Below are 19,533 nucleotides of genomic sequence, written 5' to 3'. Positions count from 1 at the left end.
TAAGTGCAGAATTCCCTCTCCTGTATGTTATGAATCCCACAAGACGTCCCTAATGACGCAGCAGGAGGCTCGATCTGCTGTGGAGTTTAATCTTATGGCTTTAAGGTGCAGAATCAAAGCCCCAACACTGCGACCCCGAATGTCTGTCGGACTAATTCTGTCCCGGGTGAAGGGTCCCAGTGTAACAGCTGCAGGCATGCTGGGTAAGAGGATTATTTGGGGGTAAATAGTGGATAACCACATTTTGGCATGCAAGATGATACAATAACACATTCACCACCTCATCACAACCAGCTAATCCCTGACTGCAGAGCCGCGCCGGCGACTCTTCATGGAGCGTTCGGAGTGTTACATGGCGGACTTGCAGTGGATTTTGTATTAATATTCCCGCATCCATTCGCAGTAAACAGGCCGTCACTCATGGATGAACTGCTGCCTGTTCACACCGGACGATATTGTTCAGTTTTCATGAATCTGAACATCGAACGAATATCGTTCAGTGGCCGCCGGCATTTAAACGGAATGATGATCATTCAGATTTGCGCGATCCAGCGTGAATCTGAACAATGATCATCTGTGTTAAAGGGCCCTTTACACCTTCTGATAGGTACTGATCAATGTCCGGATTGGCGAACCCTGCTGATCAACAGTAAATGTCCTGGAAAATCGCTTTAGGAGGGTTTGCATTTCAATATGAGAACTTTCACACGGGCCATAAACTGTGGGAATTCAGCAGTGTTTACATTACAGATCTCCTTCAGACGGCGCAGAAGAAGGTTTCTACAACAAATCTACAGAGTTTTTGAAAAACACTGAATTCCAAATCCGCTATATGTCTATTAAGGCCATGGAGTTCTGCTGTGGAATCCAACCAAGGGTTAAATCCCGTAGCAGATCCACAATTAAAAAAGTGGTGCGGATTTGGCCACTGCGGATTTACAGTGTAAAGGCTGCGGAATACCTGTAGCGGATTTGCCCCGTGTGAAGGAACCCTACAAGATGACACATTCATGACTGACACATTAGATATCGGGGCAGAAGTTCAGATGTAGATACTTTCTTCGCAAATAAACACTTATGGTCAATATTTGCAGAAACGTAGGCCCAATGCACACGGGCGAATCTGCACTGCGGAATCCGGAGCGGGCGTCCCCTACTGCCCGTCGGCTTGCTGTGGAAAAAAAAAATCGCTTTCCCATATCCACGAGCGCAAATCAATTGCGATTTTCCGCTCACGGAAGTAAAGTCGCAGCATGTCCTATTCAAGCACAGATTCTGCACAGACGGCTTCCATTGAAGTCTATGGAAGTCGTCCGATCCACTGCCCATCCGCAATGACATTGTGGAAGGGTCACGGATTCCACGTCAATTGGCACATCCGCAATACAGAAAAGATGACTACGGACAGGTACACAGGGGTCACCAGCCAGCTACAGAGTCAGATTCACTTCTGCATTCAGCCTTATTCTGAGACTTTCATACAGAGGAGCCGATGATGGGATTACACCGGAAAATAAAAACACCTTCATCCGATCCAGCAGACTTCCTGCCTCTCCATTAATCCTCGCACTGCGCTACAGATGCACACATAGGAATATTGAGGAGTGCAGGTAGTAATACAGAACACCCGTGGATCGGATATCGCTGGTCGGGATTCTCACAACTCTGTGGTTGCAGGATGGAGGCAGCAATTAAACATCATTACTATAAAGCCTGTGGAGCTTTCAAGGAAGGCAGAGGCTGCAGCTAAAAGGTCTGGAGGCCGGCCAGTCCCACCGCTCTGTAATAGACAGCTATTGATCAGTGTATAGAGCGCCCTTAGATACCAGCCGCTCATTCAGTGGGTTTTGTCTGAGAATGCAACAGAATTGAGCATTTTAGGAAAACTTTAGACACCATTACATATAAAATGAATAATAACTCGCCACTTTGCAGGATAATAGACTTCATGCGACTAATGTCTCACACACTACATTACTTTATAATCCTAAATACCATATTGTATTATACTCCAGAGCTGCACTCACTATTCTGCTGGTGGAGTCACTGTGTACATACATTACTTATCCTGTACTGATCCTGAGTTACATCCTGTATTATCCTCCAGAGCTGCACTCACTATTCTGCTGGTGGAGTCACTGTGTACATACATTACTTATCCTGTACTGCTCCTGAGTTACTCCCTGTATTATACTCCAGAGCTGCACTCACTATTCTGCTGGTGGAGTCACTGTGTACATACATTACTTATCCTGTACTGCTCCTGAGTTACATCCTGTATTATACTCCAGAGCTGCACTCACTATTCTGCTGGTGGAGTCACTGTGTACATACATTACTTATCCTGTACTGCTCCTGAGTTACATCCAGTATTATACCCCAGAGCTGCACTCACTATTCTGCTGGTGGAGTCACTGTGTACATACATTACTTATCCTGTACTGCTCCTGAGTTACATCCTATATTATACTCCAGAGCTGCACTCACTATTCTGCTGGTGGAGTCACTGTGTACATACATTACTTATCCTGTACTGCTCCTGAGTTACTCCCTGTATTATACCCCAGAGCTGCACTCACTATTCTGCTGCTAGTGGAGTCACTGTGTACATACATTACTTATCCTGTACTGCTCCTGAGTTACATCCTGTATTATACTCCAGAGCTGCACTCACTATTGTGCTGGTGGAGTCACTGTGTACATACATTACTTATCCTGTACTGATCCTGAGTTACATCCTGTATTATACACCAGAGCTGCGCTCACTATTCTGCTGGTGGAGTCACTGTGTATATACATTACTTATCCTGTACTGCTCCTGAGTTACATCCTGTATTATACTCCAGAGCTGCACTCACTATTGTGCTGGTGGAGTCACTGTGTACATACATTACTTATCCTGTATTATACTCCAGAGCTGCACTCACTATTCTGCTGGTGGAGTCACTGTGTACATACATTACTTATCCTGTACTGATCCTGAGTTACATCCTGTATTATACTCCAGAGCTGCACTCACTATTCTGCTGGTGGAGTCACTGTGTACATACATTACTTATCCTGTACTGCTCCTGAGTTACATCCTGTATTACACTCCAGAGCTGCACTCACTATTCTGCTGGTGGAGTCACTGTGTACATACATTACTTATCCTGTACTGCTCCTGAGTTACATCCTGTATTATACTCCAGAGCTGCACTCACTATTCTGCTGGTGGAGTCACTGTGTACATACATTACTTATCCTGTACTGATAAGCAAGTTCGGTCTACGTTCCTGAGCCACAGCATTGATAAGCCAATTCATAAATCCCGCCCCCACAATGTGATGGCTGTGACTGTTTCTCGAGTGCTGCTCAGCCAATCAATGCAGCGCTGGAAGAACTAATCACAGGTATCGCATTGGTACATCGAGCGCCGCTCAGCCAATCAAAGCCATCGCTTCCTGGAGGCGGGATTAATGAATCCTGTAACCAAGAAGCGATCTTCTTTGGGTGGCCGAGGACTGCAGGCTGTACTGGAACTCTGAAGAGCACCGGGAGGGACATGGACTGTGCCTGCTAGGGAATGTATTTTTAATGTAGGGCTTATTTTCAGGGTAGGGCTTATATTTCAAGCCCTTTCCGAAAATCCTGAAAAATCAGGGTAGGAGTTTATTTTCAGAGAAGGTCCTATTTTGGGGGAAACAGAGTATAAGACATGCTGGGAAACAACAAGATTACTAAACAACATATTAAACTGTAACAAATCAGTAAAACCCTCTCACTCACCTCTGAGTTACTGGGAATCTCTGAATCTGCATTGGAATTAATTTCGTACAGGGGCCCATTGAGTTCGTCACCTAGAACAACATGGAGCAAAGTTAGCAGCAGATATACATACAACGGATCCGGCACGCCGATCCAGCCATCAAATTCCTACACACTTAGACCATTTATGATGTAAAGTCTGAAGAATGCAAAAGGAACAAATACTAAACATAAAGACATGAACGACACATATAATGGGGGAGGCATGATGACCCGGCAGCAGGCACACGCACATAGTGGCGCGCCAGTCACACCCATGTTTTATTCTTCCTCGTTTGCAATATTTTTTCTTTTTATCAGATATGAGATAAATACAAATTGTAAAATGTTCTCCACCGCCCTGCCCCGCTAGTTTAACCCTCTGCCCCGCTAGTTTAACCCTCTGCCCCGCTCGTTTAACCCTCTGCCCCGCTCGTTTAACCCTCTGCCCCGCTCGTTTAACCCTCTGCCCCGCTCGTTTAACCCTCTGCCCCGCTCGTTTAACCCTCTGCCCCGCTCGTTTAACCCTCTGCCCCGCTAGTTTAACCCTCTGCCCCGCTAGTTTAACCCTCTGCCCCGCTCGTTTAACCCTCTGCCCCGCTCGTTTAACCCTCTGCCCCGCTCCTTTAACCCTCTGCCCCGCTCCTTTAACCCTCTGCCCCGCTCCTTTAACCCTCTGCCCCGCTCCTTTAACCCTCTGCCCCGCTCCTTTAACCCTCTGCCCCGCTCCTTTAACCCTATGCCCCGCTCCTTTAACCCTATGCCCCGCTCCTTTAACCCTATGCCCCGCTCCTTTAACTTTCTGCAGTCATCTACTGACACCCGAACCGTTGCAAGGGACAGAAAAAAAAGGAAAGCTAGTCTAGCCCAAACGGAGATGGAACCCACCACTATGATAACCGGGTCTGAGTCCTTCTACTTATTACAATATCTTTGGTTTAAACCTCAAAGAAGGAAGATAAACCCACCAAAGATTCCCCAAGATGATGCAGACCCGGCTCCGCTCTAATCCTGAGGGGGTTTACAGCTGCGTTAGACGCTAGAAGATCACATTTCCATACAGCATCTAGAAGTACCTGGTTGTAAAACCGCAGGGAGAACGACGGCAGAAGGAGTAGAACGTATATCATACAAACCGTAAGATGCTACTGATAACAGAGAGCAGATGATGGTTACGGATGATATAACTGACCAACATCCATGGGGCGGCTGCTTTATTACAGAAACCAAGGGCTTCACATGCATGCGTTTTGTAGCGATGCTGCCTTGCTACAAAATCGTGCAATTTGTAGCCGGCGTGAAGCAGGCCTCGGGCGACTGCGTAAATGCTGAGAATTATCCACAGCGGAAAATGTTACTGCGAAAACCCGCAGCTTTTCCACATCAAACTCTGCATCCATGGTGTGGATTTTGACTTGAAACCAACTGGATCGCCACAGCTTATTTCAGCGTCCTCTCATCTCCCAATAGCTGCACACCGCTCACTGCCAGTGAGCAGCACAACTGGCGTTCCCGTGATGCGCTGGTCATGTGACACCACGTCTGCATCACATGACCGGCGGCGCTCAGTAGCACTCTGGGGAGAGGAGCGCTGTGCAGGCTGAAATCTGCTACAAAGCTGCAGCTGATTTTGAGTCAAAATCCACACAAATGATGGAGATTTTGATGGGGTTCTTGATGCACAAATGCTGCGGATTGTACTGCAAAATTTCCCACTGCAGAAGAAAAGTAAAAAACTAAATAACCGTGTACTGCCCATAGCAACCAATCGCAACACAGCTTTGATTTTTCAAGAGTACTAGAAGAGATAAAAGCCGCACTGTGATTGGCTGCTACAGGAACAGTTCAAGGAAGAAGGAAATCAGACTGCGGAAACAGACAGAAACCCCTTAAGTGGAATAAGAAGGGCAGAAGGAGGACCGCGCTGCATCAAGGCTTCATCTCCAGGAGTCGGGCTGTAAGATGGAAGCTGGCTGGGTCTGGGTGTAGAACAGGACCGCGAGATACGGCACATGAAAGATAAGGCAAAATCTGCACCCCACGACCCATTGGTGAGCCAGCTGTGTGATCCCTCTTCAGCCTCTCCATGAAACTCTTCACCCGGGACGGATCGCCTGCGAATGTCTGTGCAGATCTTCCGGACTGACATTTTAGGCATTTAGGATATGTTCATACGGCGGAATTCATTGCAGAATCCTCCACGTAAATTTCTGACATGGTTCTTGGCGTGGATCTGTGCGGATTTGGCTCTGTCAATGGGCAAAATCCACGTGCGGAATTTAGATGTGGAAATCACACAGAAACTAAAAAGAAGTAAAGTATAGTTTCTCCTTAGGGACAGAACCTAAAAGGGGTGGAGACTTATAAAGCCCCCCATGCTCCTCTGGGAAATATGCAAATGGCAAGATGGAACAATACCTACAGCACAACTTATTGGAACAGAGGTCAATGTCTAAGCTTTTAACAAACCATGTACAGACAGCTGTTTCGGGGTGATCACAGTAGATTTCTGGCTTGGCTAGTGGGAGGCCTACAGATGTGGATCAGGATGGTATCTCCTTAGGAAGAGCACCGAGAAGATGTGTGAGGAGACTTATAATCCCATCCATGCTACTCTGGGAAATCCCCAGTCATTGTTACAAAGCTTGTTAAAAGATCTGACAGTGATTTGCAAGAATGCTACCTTCCAATAGATGGCGCTGAAGAGGCCTAATTCCATCTCCCGTTTTCTTTTTAGCTTCCACATTGATTTTGCGTATTGAAAGGGCATGCATATCCATGTGCAGATCTGCGCCAAAATCCGCTTCAGAAAGATGTGGAATTTTGACAAAGTCTTTAGAGGAGGAATCCATGCGGAAAAGTCCACTGTGCGAACAAACCCTTAGGCCTCATGTCCACGGGGAAAATCAGATCCGCTGCAGATTCTCCATGTAGAATCTGCAGCGGGTCCCTCCTGCCCCGCGGACGTGAGCGCTGAAAATAGCAATTTAAAAGAATTTACCTATCCGGCGCGGGCGACGAAGCTCTGCTCTTCCTCACGGCCGGATCTTCATTTTCGGCCGGCGGATGAATTCCTGACGCCGGCGGCACGTCGCCGGCACGTCGTCGACGTGCCGCGCGCATGCGCCGGGCACATCCGCCGAGCCGAAGCAAGGGAGATGCGGCCGTGAGGAAGAGAAGAGCTTCGCGGTCCGCTGCGGGTGAGTAAATGCTTTAAATTCCTATTTTAGGTCTCCCGCGGATCCGGACGGCTTCCATAGGCTTCAATAGAAGCCCGCGGGAGCCGTCCCCGCGGGAGACCCGCATGAAAATGGAGCATGGTCCAGATTTTTTCATGCTCCATTTTTTTTTAAATCACTTTTATTGACGATCCGCAGGTATTTATGTACCCGCGGGTGGTCAATGCATCCCTATGGGGTGCGGATCCACATGCAGGAAATCCGCTGCGGATCCTAAATCCTATTTTCCCCGTGGACATGAGCCCTTATAGTAGCAGAAATGTGGAGGAGACCTTCAGAAATGTATTCACACTATGCAGAACAAATATGCACTACATCAGTATGGAAATTGTCCTGCGGTGTGAAATGTAAAGCCGCAGCACCTCAATTTTACTAGCGGACTTGGTGCAGAAAACTTGTAGAGTTTTGCCATAGACTTCACAAGGAGATGCCGAAATCTGCACCAAATCTGCACCAAATCCCCATCAGTAGCTGCAGATTTCCGCAGCAGATTATCCGTGCAGTTAATCAGCAAGAAAATGCGCCACAAGCATGCGACGGCGGCTGAGGGTGTTTTATGCATGGAAAGACTGTAAATTTTCCACACAAAAAACCTGCATGAAATCCATCCTTCCGTGTGAACGGGGCGTAAACTGCCTGCAGCGACAGGAAGAGCGCCGGTGAAGGGGGCAGGAAAGGGCTTTATGTCCGCAGAGATGGCAGTCAGAATCTGCTGGGGCCGTCATGGCGGTTGTGTCACATGATTTGGGGAGTATTACTCGCAGTTGAAAATTCTGCACCAAAATCCACGTTGAATTCTGCATTTGGTGTGGATGCTGAAGTGGATCCGCAGACGTTTGGGGGGTCATGTGACACAGATTTTGTTGCACTTTTTCCCCCTGCGGTAAGTCCGCGACGTGAGAATGGCCCCCTTAGACCCGAATGTATCAGACAAGACAAGACACGGACAGGAATCAAGTTAGTACAGAATAGAAACACGGATCTAACGTGGACACAGAAGAGGCGGCGGTGGTTAGTACAATACCTGGCGAGTCGGGAGTCTTGGGGTCAGTAAGTACAGAGATATCATCTTTAAACAAAGAGAAATAAATAGTAAATTTAGGGGATTAGTATGAATAGCCAGAAAAACAGAAAGAAACCCAAAAATGGTCTGCCTAAACAAGAGGCCGCTGTAAATGTATAATATAAGAGCATCCAAGGTCTGCATGGACATACGGAGGCATGTAGGGAATATCCATCCGGTCACCAAACTGCCGACCGACAAGCTCCCCCGTGAGAGCCGGGTCTGGGGGGCATTGTAACGTTTACTTACATGTAATAATAACACTTTCCACATTATGCTACAAATAGTAAAATACTGACGTGACCCAAAAACCTGTCAAATTCTATCCAACGTTCCCAAAATGAAAAATAAACATCTGATAGGTTTATGTGGTTCAAACGAGGTTCCTTCTGCTTCATCCTCATGGGATTTACTGGAACTGCAGCGGATAAGTCATCTGTACGGAGATCCTGAACTCACTGACTTAATCACCGAGCAGAAGGAGAACAGAGCCGCACGGCAAGATGGAGCGCCCCCGACTCCTGCGCACATCACAATGCTATCTAATGAGCCCAGCAGCCCATAAAACAGACATCTCAATGAGGCCTCGGCAGCGCTCGCCATTGTGATTACCGGCAGCGCTCGCCATTGTGATTACGGGCAGCGCTCGCCATTGTGATCACCGCCGACGCCAGACAGTCTATTCCTGGAGTCTATTAGCCGCTCAATAACCTGCACAGGATTCTGGGAAGGCTGATTTAAGCAGAAGTCTTTCCAATCCACACTGGGCAACAGATCCGACCAGCAGGCCGATCCGACCCTACTGAAGTGGATTTCTATTCTGCAGTCACTGAAATATACGGCTGGTGATTGCTTAACTAGCAATTCCACAACATGTTACAATATGAAGGGCTGTATAAGGGCTCATTCACACCGGCTTATGCAGTTTCGGTCTATGAAATACATAGTGTTCGCACGGACCAAGACTGGGCACATTCCTTGCCTATTGCGGGTATTTTTGCATAAGCATTCATTACATTCGATGCATGCAGCAACTGAACGAGAGTGGTTTAGTGATTCAGTTTCTGCATTAAGAAAACTGAACGCCGTGGCGGTCAGTGCAGACAGGAGCCGGGCCAGCGCAGGCAGGGGCCGGGCCAGCGCAGGCAGGGGCCGGGCCAGCGCAGGCAGGGGCCGGGCCAGCGCAGGCAGGAGCCGGGCCAGCGCAGGCAGGAGCCGGGCCAGCGCAGGCAGGAGCCGGGCCAGCGCAGGCAGCAGCCAGCCACTTTAGAACGACTGCCTACTTACTGTGAAAGGAGGTGACGGGGGGAACACTCCCCGGTCGCTCCACCTCCATGTCAGCCGCGCTGTGAGGGATGTCAGCGATACTCGCTCCTGTGTGACAGCAGAGGAACGAGCATCACCGGGACGAGTGTCGGCATCGCTTGTCCGACAGCTTGTCCCTCACATATAAAAGGCATTTCCAAAACTGTAATATATCTTTGAGAGCGATGCTCCTGAGGCCTTTACACATCATTATACAAAACCCATTGGTCATCAGGCAATGCTTTTAGCTCCTGGCCAACGGGCTCTAGAAGAGACAGCGGTTCGGTAAATGATCTTTTGGCTGACAACCCGCCCTCATCGACTTCACTATTAAAGAAAAGGTTCTCAGTCCAACAGATAAGGTTTTGCCTACAGTGCAATAATACTACTAAGGACATCCAAAACCGATTAGTCAGAGATATCCCACAATACAGTATGTACTGCTGAACCTCGCCCTGCCTAGTGTACGGCCATAAACCCTCCAGCAGCCTATCCAGAGGACTATAAAACTTCAGTGTTAGTGTTGCTTATCTACAGTTTATACTGTGCGGCCTTTATGACCCAGAGCAGCCCTACACAAACAGAGGGCGCACCGGAGACTACCACGTGCGTGACTAGATGTATCTATTGGAAGGCAGCATTCCATCAGAGGAGAAGGCAGCAGGCATACGCGGGCGCCGCTGCTGGCGATGACGGATTCCACATGCAGAATCCAACTCTGGTACTGGTGTACCATGACACCACCGGAAGCTAGGGATTTGAGAGGAGGAACGCCCCTGTCACAACCCTCGTCCCTGATTGGCTGCGGACCCAGCCCAGCTCTGAGGAGGCAGAGAGTATTCTGCTGTGATTTCTGACAGGGATGGAGGGTTAGGCTGAAGGTAAGTGTAAAAGTTAGCCTTACTTTTATAATATAAGGCTAACTGTTACACTAACCCCTCAGCCTAACCCTCCATCCCTGCCACAAATTGCCGGACGGTGCTTTTCCCCTGCCGGCACTCTCCTCCGCAGACAGCCCCCCCCCCCCACCGGCACTCTTGGCTCCCGCTACCGCGGGTGCGGCGGCAGGGTGGTGGCCAGGGGGTAGGACACAGCATGGCACCCGGGCAGATGAAGCTGCTTGCTGCCCTGAGAACCATTCATCCAATCGGGAGCTAGGGATGTGACAGGCCCCTCCCTCCATGTAAGGGCTGTCACACCCCTAGCTTCTGGTGGCGTCAAGGTACACCAGTACCTCTGGCTCTGCCGTGTTCAGGGGGCCTTAATGGAGTCACCTGGGGTAAATTCAGTTGATTGGACATCATTTTAAAAAGACCACCGCTGTCTATAAGCGCTCATTCACACAAATGTAATTTTACTGCATATTACGCATACGTATCTCTCGCTTGTAATGTCAATGAAAAGTACATTGATTTTCATTGACCAATTCCCACCTGCGTATGTCACGCATGTAAGAAAGATTGCAGCATGCTCAATTTTATTACATATTACACACGCACAGCCCTATTGCTCCTTATGGGTTGCATATTAAACACTGTACATATGCAATACATTGTGTATCTGCGGTGCTTAATTCTGTCTCTCTGCTGAGAAAGACAGAACGGGGAAAAAAGAAAAAAAAGAAAGAAACTAGTCATACTTTGCATGGCAGCGTGTGTAAGATATGCTGTCATGGGCAGTGCACAATCGCTGCCATACACAGCGGTAAGACACGGCGCAATAAATGCATACGGCTGTGTGAATGGGTCCTATGAGTGGTTTCCCATCTTTGTTGTGGATTCTGTTTTCCTGCCCCATTAGAGCAGCAGGAAAGGAGAGTTCACGCATCTGAATGGTTCCGTCTCCAGACTGAACTGAACAGTGCCAGACAGACCCCAATGACTATAATGGGGTCCGTCCGCTTTACAGCCTTTGGACAAAAGAAAAAGCAATGTATGCGGCACTTTTTCTTCTGGTATTTTGAGATGGACCTGCGACAGAACCTCCAGCTGGATGTACCAACGCAAATGTGAATCTGGCCTCAGGTCTCACTGCTCACAATGCATATCAGAGCCAAAACCAAGGCATGAGGAGGACAGACCAGCCTATAGAGCTCAGACAGGATTATGTGGAGGCTCAGATTTGGAGAAGCTACAAAAACATTTCTGCCACACTGAAAGTTCCCAAGAGCCCAGCGGCCCCATAATACTTAAATGGAAGAAGAACAACCAGGACTCTACCGAGAGCCGCCGACACCCCAAACTAAGGGGGAGAAGGGTCTTGGTGAGAGAGGTGACCAAGAATACAATGGTCACTCTGGTTGAGCTCCAAAGGCCAACCATCACTGCAGCCTCCACCAATCTGGGCTTTATGGCAGAGTGGACAGAAAGAAAAGTCATCAGTAAGAAGGTAGTTTTGTATCTTGTCTCCACCACAAGAATGGGTGGAGACAAACAGTACGCCCACAACCTGATTGGCTGGCCAGGAAAATGGGTGGAGGCAGAGTGCACGCCCCCAGCTGATGATTGGCTGTCCCGTATCCCCCTGCCACTGCGCTGACTAACATGTCAGCTCCCAGCTCTGGTGTCCCTGCTACCATTGGCAGCCGCCGGCCCTTCACTCACCAGCTATGTAAGCTGCCAGCGTCAGGCTCCGCTGTCGTCACCTGTCACACTGTCGCCGGAGCTATGCCTTCTCCCGTCACTTTTCCGCCGCTGGCTGATCCCCGCTGTCAGTCTCCCCGGTTACCTCACATCAGCGCTGGCTGATCTGCTTTTGTGCTGCCGCGTCGCTGCCTCCGCTCTGTGTGTGTGACCGCCGGAGCCGCTCACTGGTGGCCATTACGTAGGTGTTCCCTGTCACTGTGGCCAGCACACTCTTGTCTCCACCCATACTTCCAGTACAAACAATACCCAGTAAGACACATTAAAGCTGCTTGGAGTAACCAAAAAGACCCTAAAGGCCCTCAGACTGCAAGATACAAGATTCTCTGGTCTGATGAAACCAAAGATGGAACTTTTTTGGCCTCAATTCTAAGCATTCTGTCTAGAGGAGACCAGGCACCCCTCATCACCTGCCCAATACCATCGCTACAGTGAAGCCTGGTGGTGGAGCATTGTGCTGGGGGAGGGGAGACCGGTCAGGGGGGATGGAAAGCTGAATGGAGCAAAGTACACACATATAATGAAAACCTGATGCACAGCGCAAGGGACCTCAGACTGGGCAGAAGGGTCACCTTCCAATAAGACAATGGCCCTAAGAACACAGGCAAGACAAGGATCTGAAGACTTTTTGGACCCACTGTATTTATCTTAGTTTCTGCCAAAGGAAGAAAATGGTGACAGTTCCCCATAAAAGTGCCAAGTAAGAGCATCCGTAGGGCTCAATTACCTGACAGAGATCCAAAAGGTGTCCTTTGGACCGCTATACATTAGTATACTGCAAAACAAGGAATGGAATGGAGTAGCATACACTATTCCATACGTTAAATATATCAGTTTTTTTTTCTCTTTTCTTTTTTACACTGGGACTGTATGGATGAATGTTTCCACTGCTTCTGGGCTGAGCTGGATTAGCAGGAGTTAACGTCGCCTGACAAGCCCTTAGCTTCCGATTGGCCGCCAGTCTTGCGAATCTTAGCTTCCGGTGGCGTCAAGATACAATAATACCGAATCAGCTTTCCTGTACTGTTCGGGGAACAAGAAAGGGGAATCCCTGCAGCCGAACACTTTCATTTCTGGACAGAATCAAACAGTGCTGGGTGGACCTCATTGACTATAATGGGGTCCACCAGCTTTCTGCCCAGCTGCCCGGAAGAAAAAGCGCTGCATGCATTTGGCATTTTTAGCCGCATCTGCGATGGAACCTCCAGCTGGAGGTACCAATGCAGATGTGAAACCACCCTAAGGTGATGTGAACACAGCGTTATGCAGCATAAGACCCAAGGCCCACGGCGGTAATTCCACTGCGTGATCCGGAGCGAGCGTTCACCCCTGGATCCTGCAGCAAATACTGCCCATTGGATATGCAAGGAAAATGCTTTTCCATGTCCACAAGCAGAAATCAACTGCGAGTTTCCGCTTGCAGGGGTTAAAAAAAAATAACAAAATAATCGCAGCATGTCCTATTCTAGTGCGAGGCTCGTACAGATACTTCCATTGCAGTCAATGGCAGCCGTCCGTCCTGCTGTGACTCTCTGCACTGTGCACATGCGGCGGCGCGCCAGCCGACACATCCGCAGACCAGAGAGAAGACATCGCACAGGTACGCGGGGGTGAAAGCTGGGGCACAGGGTCTGATTTTTCAAGGTCCGAGATTTCGTAGTAGGAATCCGACCCGGCCGTGGGCATGAAACCTAAGGTAGAATGCTTATCAGCATTTATATTATGAATAAGCAACATTGTATCGATTTGTCTGCGACAGTGTAACTGGATCTCTCATAAACAGAGCACCCGGAATATACAGCAAACCAATAATATTATTCACATTATGGGAAAGCGGATGACTTCTGGTAAGCAAGAAACATAAGCAGGGGATTTACAAATGTGAGCACAACTAACGAGATCGTAGAAAGTGCTAAGATACTAGGGCGCAATAAAAAGCATATCAGATCTGTCTGCCGGCTCCTGCTAGCGGCATACCGCAACGGCGGTGTACAGGCAGCCATATAGTAGTTATATTCTTGTACATAGGGGGCGATATTATAGTAGTTATATTCTTGTATATAGGGGAGCAGTATTATAGTAGTTATATTCTTGTACATAGGGGAGCAGTATTATAGTAGTTATATTCTTGTACATAGGGGGCAGTATTATAGTAGTTATATTCTTGTACATAGGGAGCAGTATTATAGTAGTTATATTCTTGTACATAGGGGGCAGTATTATAGTAGGTATATTCTTGTACATAGGAGGCAGTATTATAGTAGTTATATTCTTGTACATAGGGGGCAGTATTATAGTAGTTATATTCCTGTACATAGGAGGCAGTATTATAGTAGTTATATTCCTGTACATAGGGGGCAGTATTATAGTAGTTATATTCTTGCACATAGGGGACAGTATTATAGTAGTTATACTCTTGTACATAGGGAGCAGTATTATAGTAGTTATATTCTTGTACATAGGGAGCAGTATTATAGTAGTTATATTCTTGTACATAGGGAGCAGTATTATAGTAGTTATATTCTTGTACATAGGGAGCAGTATTATAGTAGTTATATTCTTGTACATAGGGAGCAGTATTATAGTAGTTATATTCTTGTACATAGGAGGCAGTATTATAGTAGCTATATTCCTGTACATAGGGGGCAGTATTATAGTAGTTATATTCTTGCACATAGGGGGCAGTATTATAGTAGTTATATTCTTGCACATAGGGGGCAGTATTATAGTAGTTATATTCCTGTACATAGGAGGCAGTATTATAGTAGTTATATTCCTGTACATAGGGGACAGTATTATAGTAGTTATACTCTTGTACATAGGGGACAGTATTATAGTAGTTATACTCTTGTACATAGGGAGCAGTATTATAGTAGTTATATTCTTGTACATAGGGAGCAGTATTATAGTAGTTATATTCTTGTACAAAGAGAGCAGTATTATAGTAGTTATATTCTTGTACATAGGGAGCAGTATTATAGTAGTTATATTCTTGTACATAGGGAGCAGTATTATAGTAGTTATATTCTTGTACATAGGAGGCAGTATTATAGTAGCTATATTCCTGTACATAGGGGGCAGTATTATAGTAGTTATATTCTTGTACATAGGGGACAGTATTATAGTAGTTATACTCTTGTACATAGGGAGCAGTATTATAGTAGTTATACTCTTGTACATAGGGAGCAGTATTATAGTAGTTATATTCTTGTACATAGGGAGCAGTATTATAGTAGTTATATTCTTGTACATAGGGAGCAGTATTATAGTAGTTATATTCTTGTACATAGGGAGCAGTATTATAGTAGTTATATTCTTGTACATAGGGGGCAGTATTATAGTAGTTATATTCTTGTACATAGGGAGCAGTATTATAGTAGTTATATTCTTGTACATAGGAGCAGTATTATAGTAGTTATATTCTTATACATAGGGGGCAGTATTATAGTAGTTATATTCTTGTACATAGGGAGCAGTATTATAGTAGTTATATTCTTGTACATAGGGGGCAGTATTATAGTAGTTATATTCTTGTACATAGGGGGCAGTATTATAGTAGTTATATTCTTGTACATAGGGGGCAGTATTATAGTAGTTATATTCTTGTACATAGGGGCAGTATTATAGTAGTTATATTCTTGTACATAGGGAGCAGTATTATAGTAGTTATATTCTTATACATAGGGGGCAGTATTATAGTAGTTATATTCTTGTACATAGGAGGCAGTATTATAGTAGTTCTATTCTTGTACATAGGAGGCAGTATTATAGTAGTTCTATTCTTGTACATAGGAGGCAGTATTATAGTAGTTATATTCTTGTACATAGGGAGCAGTATTATAGTAGTTATATTCTTATACATAGGGGGCAGTATTATAGTAGTTATATTCTTGTACATAGGGGCAGTATTATAGTAGTTATATTCTTGTACATAGGGAGCAGTATTATAGTAGTTATATTCTTATACATAGGGGGCAGTATTATAGTAGTTATATTCTTGTACATAGGAGGCAGTATTATAGTAGTTCTATTCTTGTACATAGGAGGCAGTATTATAGTAGTTATATTCTTATACATAGGGGGCAGTATTATAGTAGTTATATTCTTGTACATAGGGGGCAGTATTATAGTAGTTATATTCTTGTACATAGGGGGCAGTATTATAGTAGTTATATTCTTGTACATAGGGGGCAGTATTATAGTAGTTATAATCTTGTACATGGGGAGCAGTATTATAGTAGTTATATTCTTGTACATAGGGAGCAGTATTATAGTAGTTATATTCTTGTACATAGGGGGGGGCAGTATTATAGTAGTTATATTCTTGTACATAGGGAGGGCAGTATTATAGTAGTTATATTCTTGTACATAGGAGGCAGTATTATAGCAGTTATATTCTTGTACATAGGGGGGGCAGTATTATAGTAGTTATATTCTTGTACATAGGGAGGGCAGTATTATAGTAGTTATATTCTTGTACATAGGGAGGGCAGTATTATAGTAGTTATATTCTTGTACATAGGGGGCAGTATTATAGTAGTTATATTCTTGTACATAGGGGGCAGTATTATAGTAGTTATATTCTTGTACATAGGGGGCAGTATTATAGTAGTTATATTCTTGTACATGGGGAGCAGTATTATAGTAGTTATATTCTTGTACATAGGGAGCAGTATTATAGTAATTCTATTCTTGTACATAGGGGGCAGTATTATAGTAGTTATATTCTTGTACATAGGAGGCAGTATTATAGCAGTTATATTCTTGTACATAGGGGGCAGTATTATAGCAGTTATATTCTTGTACATAGGGGGCAGTATTATAGTAGTTATATTCTTGTACATAGGGGGCAGTATTATAGTAGTTATATTCTTGTACATAGGGGGGCAGTATTATAGTAGTTATATTCTTGTACATAGGGGGCAGTATTATAGTAGTTATATTCTTGTACATAGGGGGGCAGTATTATAGTAGTTATATTCTTGTACATAGGGGGCAGTATTATAGTAGTTATATTCTTGTACATAGGGGGCAGTATTATAGTAGTTATATTCTTGTACATAGGGGGCAGTATTATAGTAGTTATATTCTTGTACATAGGGGGCAGTATTATAGTAGTTATATTCTTGTACATAGGGGGCAGTATTATAGTAGTTATATTCTTGTACATAGGGGGCAGTATTATAGTAGTTATATTCTTGTACATAGGAGGCAGTATTATGGTAGATATATTCTTGTACATAGGGGGCAGTATTATAGTAGATATATTCTTGTACATAGGGGGCAGTATTATAGTAGTTATATTCTTGTACATAGGGGGCAGTATTATAGTAGTTATATTCTTGTACATAGGAGGCAGTATTATGGTAGATATATTCTTGTACATAGGGGGCAGTATTATAGTAGTTATATTCTTGTACATAGGGGGCAGTATTATAGTAGTTATATTCTTGTATATAGGGAGCAGTATTATAGTAATATTCTTGTACATAGGGGGCAGTATTATAGTAATATTCTTGTACATAGAGGGCAGTATTATAGTTATATTCTTGTACATAGAGGGCAGTATTATAGTTGTTCTCATTGTATCTAGGTGGTAGTAGTATAGTAATTATCACTGTACATAGGAGGCAGTGTATTATTACTGCACAATTTCATAGACAGCGATTGCTTAGCATTGAACTAGACTCCAGCATCTCAAAGGCCGGAAAAAGCAGATTATGGCCAGAATATTACAGAATCTGCTAATCCTGAAATTGATTTATGTAAAACACTAACGATAATACCGGGATTTATGGGTTTGCTTGATAAAGAAGATTATGTTATTTTCCTTATCATTCAGCTTGTTTGTCCCAACATAACGAATGACGGGTTCCTGGCATCGACATGCAATATGGATGTACATATCACCACTCTCTTTGATGTCACTTAGATAAATGACAGCAGTGCGAACAGACCCCACCAAATATTCCAGACAAGCGAATTGGGTAAATAGGTGTGTGACTCGAAACCAAGCTCCAAGTCACAGAGGCGGCTCGCGCCAGTCTCCTCCTGCCCTCATGGTGCAGAGTGACAGCTCTATCCCTATACACAAAAGAGGAGCCGTCAGTCTGCATGATACTGGTGGGAGAAGCCAGTACAGCCCACCCCTGTGACTCAGACCTCAGCTCCAAGTCAAACTTCATGAGCCTGATGATGGAATCGCTTTCAAAGGGGTTATATCAAGATAGCAAGATGTCCATAGGATAGGGGAAATCTAGCTGATCGTTGAAGGTCTCACCACTGAGACCCCCACCGATCTTGAAAAGCAAAGTTCCTGTGCTCCCCGTCCTCCTCTTCGCTAGGAGATTACTGCACCCCCTGCAGTGAAGAGGAGCTGGTGCAAAGGCACTAGCACTTCATTTACTTTCAACAGGACTGCGGAGATACCCAAGTGGCACCTGCTCAGCTATTTCCCTCATCCCCATTGAAATGAATGGAGCAGAGTGCTCATGCTTTCAGGACATTTCCTACTGCATTACTACAAGTAAATCCCAATACACACAGCTAAGAATATAATATTCAGCAGCTTGCTTATAATCACTCTGTCCTTGCCGTAATAAAATTCTCTGTACACTGGCTAATACACAGTGGCCAATCTGAACAAGCAGAGCTTCAGTGTAAAGCATGGAGGATGAACAGAGCAGCAGCCATGACAGTAGATAAGATTTCAGACTACCTCAGACTCCAGCTGCGAGTTAATGAAAGTTGTTCCCTAATGGAGTGGAGCATAAAAGCAGCCGATCCTGGAGAGGATAGCATGCAGGTACGACTTCATAGGCGATTCTGTAAGGTCGCTGCTGGACATTTGCTTCAGTTCTGCAGCCATAAATGTAATATGTGAGATTTAAAAGCCTCAACTTTGCTGAGTAAATCCTGCTGGATAAAACAAGTGGCTGAACATTTATAGTGCTCACTGCAGCGCACGGGGATCGTAAGGCAGAAAACCTTCCCATTCATTAGTGGCTGCCCGTGAGATACAGCAATATACCGCAGGGCAATTATAACTCCCACACAGGCGAAGACAGATGAGAGGCAGCCGTTCACCTGGCGGATATCATGCCCAACCGGGACAAAAGACACAGATGATGTTCAGCTTTATGAAGGTTCCTGAATAATAAAACAAAGTACAACATATGTATATATGTAACAAATTATAGATACATCCAGAGGTGGGAATGAACCAAATGAGAAGGCCGAGGCCCGGAATGAAGGTAGTCTCATAGAGCGACAGCTGGCCAAGTACCAGAACTAGGATTAGCGGGCAAATACGGCGAGGTACCGGACGTCGGTAACCTCCACACGGCTCCAAGCATCAAATACAGACAGAACGACAACACAGGAGAGGAGAGATACAGGCAGGTTCAATAGGAGCTGCGCCTGCAGTACCAAACCGGGCCACTGCGGTACGGACAGGGAGATCGGCCTCCTGTGCTGTCCGGACGGACAGCGGTGCTTG

At 45.5% G+C, this 19,533-nt stretch overlaps 1 protein-coding gene across 6 annotated transcripts in view; it reads right to left on the bottom strand.

The window, feature by feature from the left end:
• ANO5 (anoctamin 5) overlaps positions 1–19,533 on the bottom strand; it is an 83,731-nt gene that overhangs the window by 43,515 nt on the left and 20,683 nt on the right. For all 6 annotated transcript variants that reach the window (XM_066583602.1, XM_066583603.1, XM_066583606.1 and 3 more), the window contains exon 2: positions 3,769–3,839. In XM_066583602.1, coding sequence (XP_066439699.1) covers positions 3,769–3,839 — 71 coding nt within the window. The remainder of the gene's footprint in view (positions 1–3,768; positions 3,840–19,533) is intronic.

Source organism: Eleutherodactylus coqui, chromosome 11 (genome assembly GCF_035609145.1).
Source record: "Eleutherodactylus coqui strain aEleCoq1 chromosome 11, aEleCoq1.hap1, whole genome shotgun sequence".
Lineage (NCBI taxonomy): Eukaryota > Metazoa > Chordata > Amphibia > Anura > Eleutherodactylidae > Eleutherodactylus > Eleutherodactylus coqui.
Note: the sequence above shows the minus strand (reverse complement) of the source record. Positions and strands in the feature narration are given on the sequence as shown.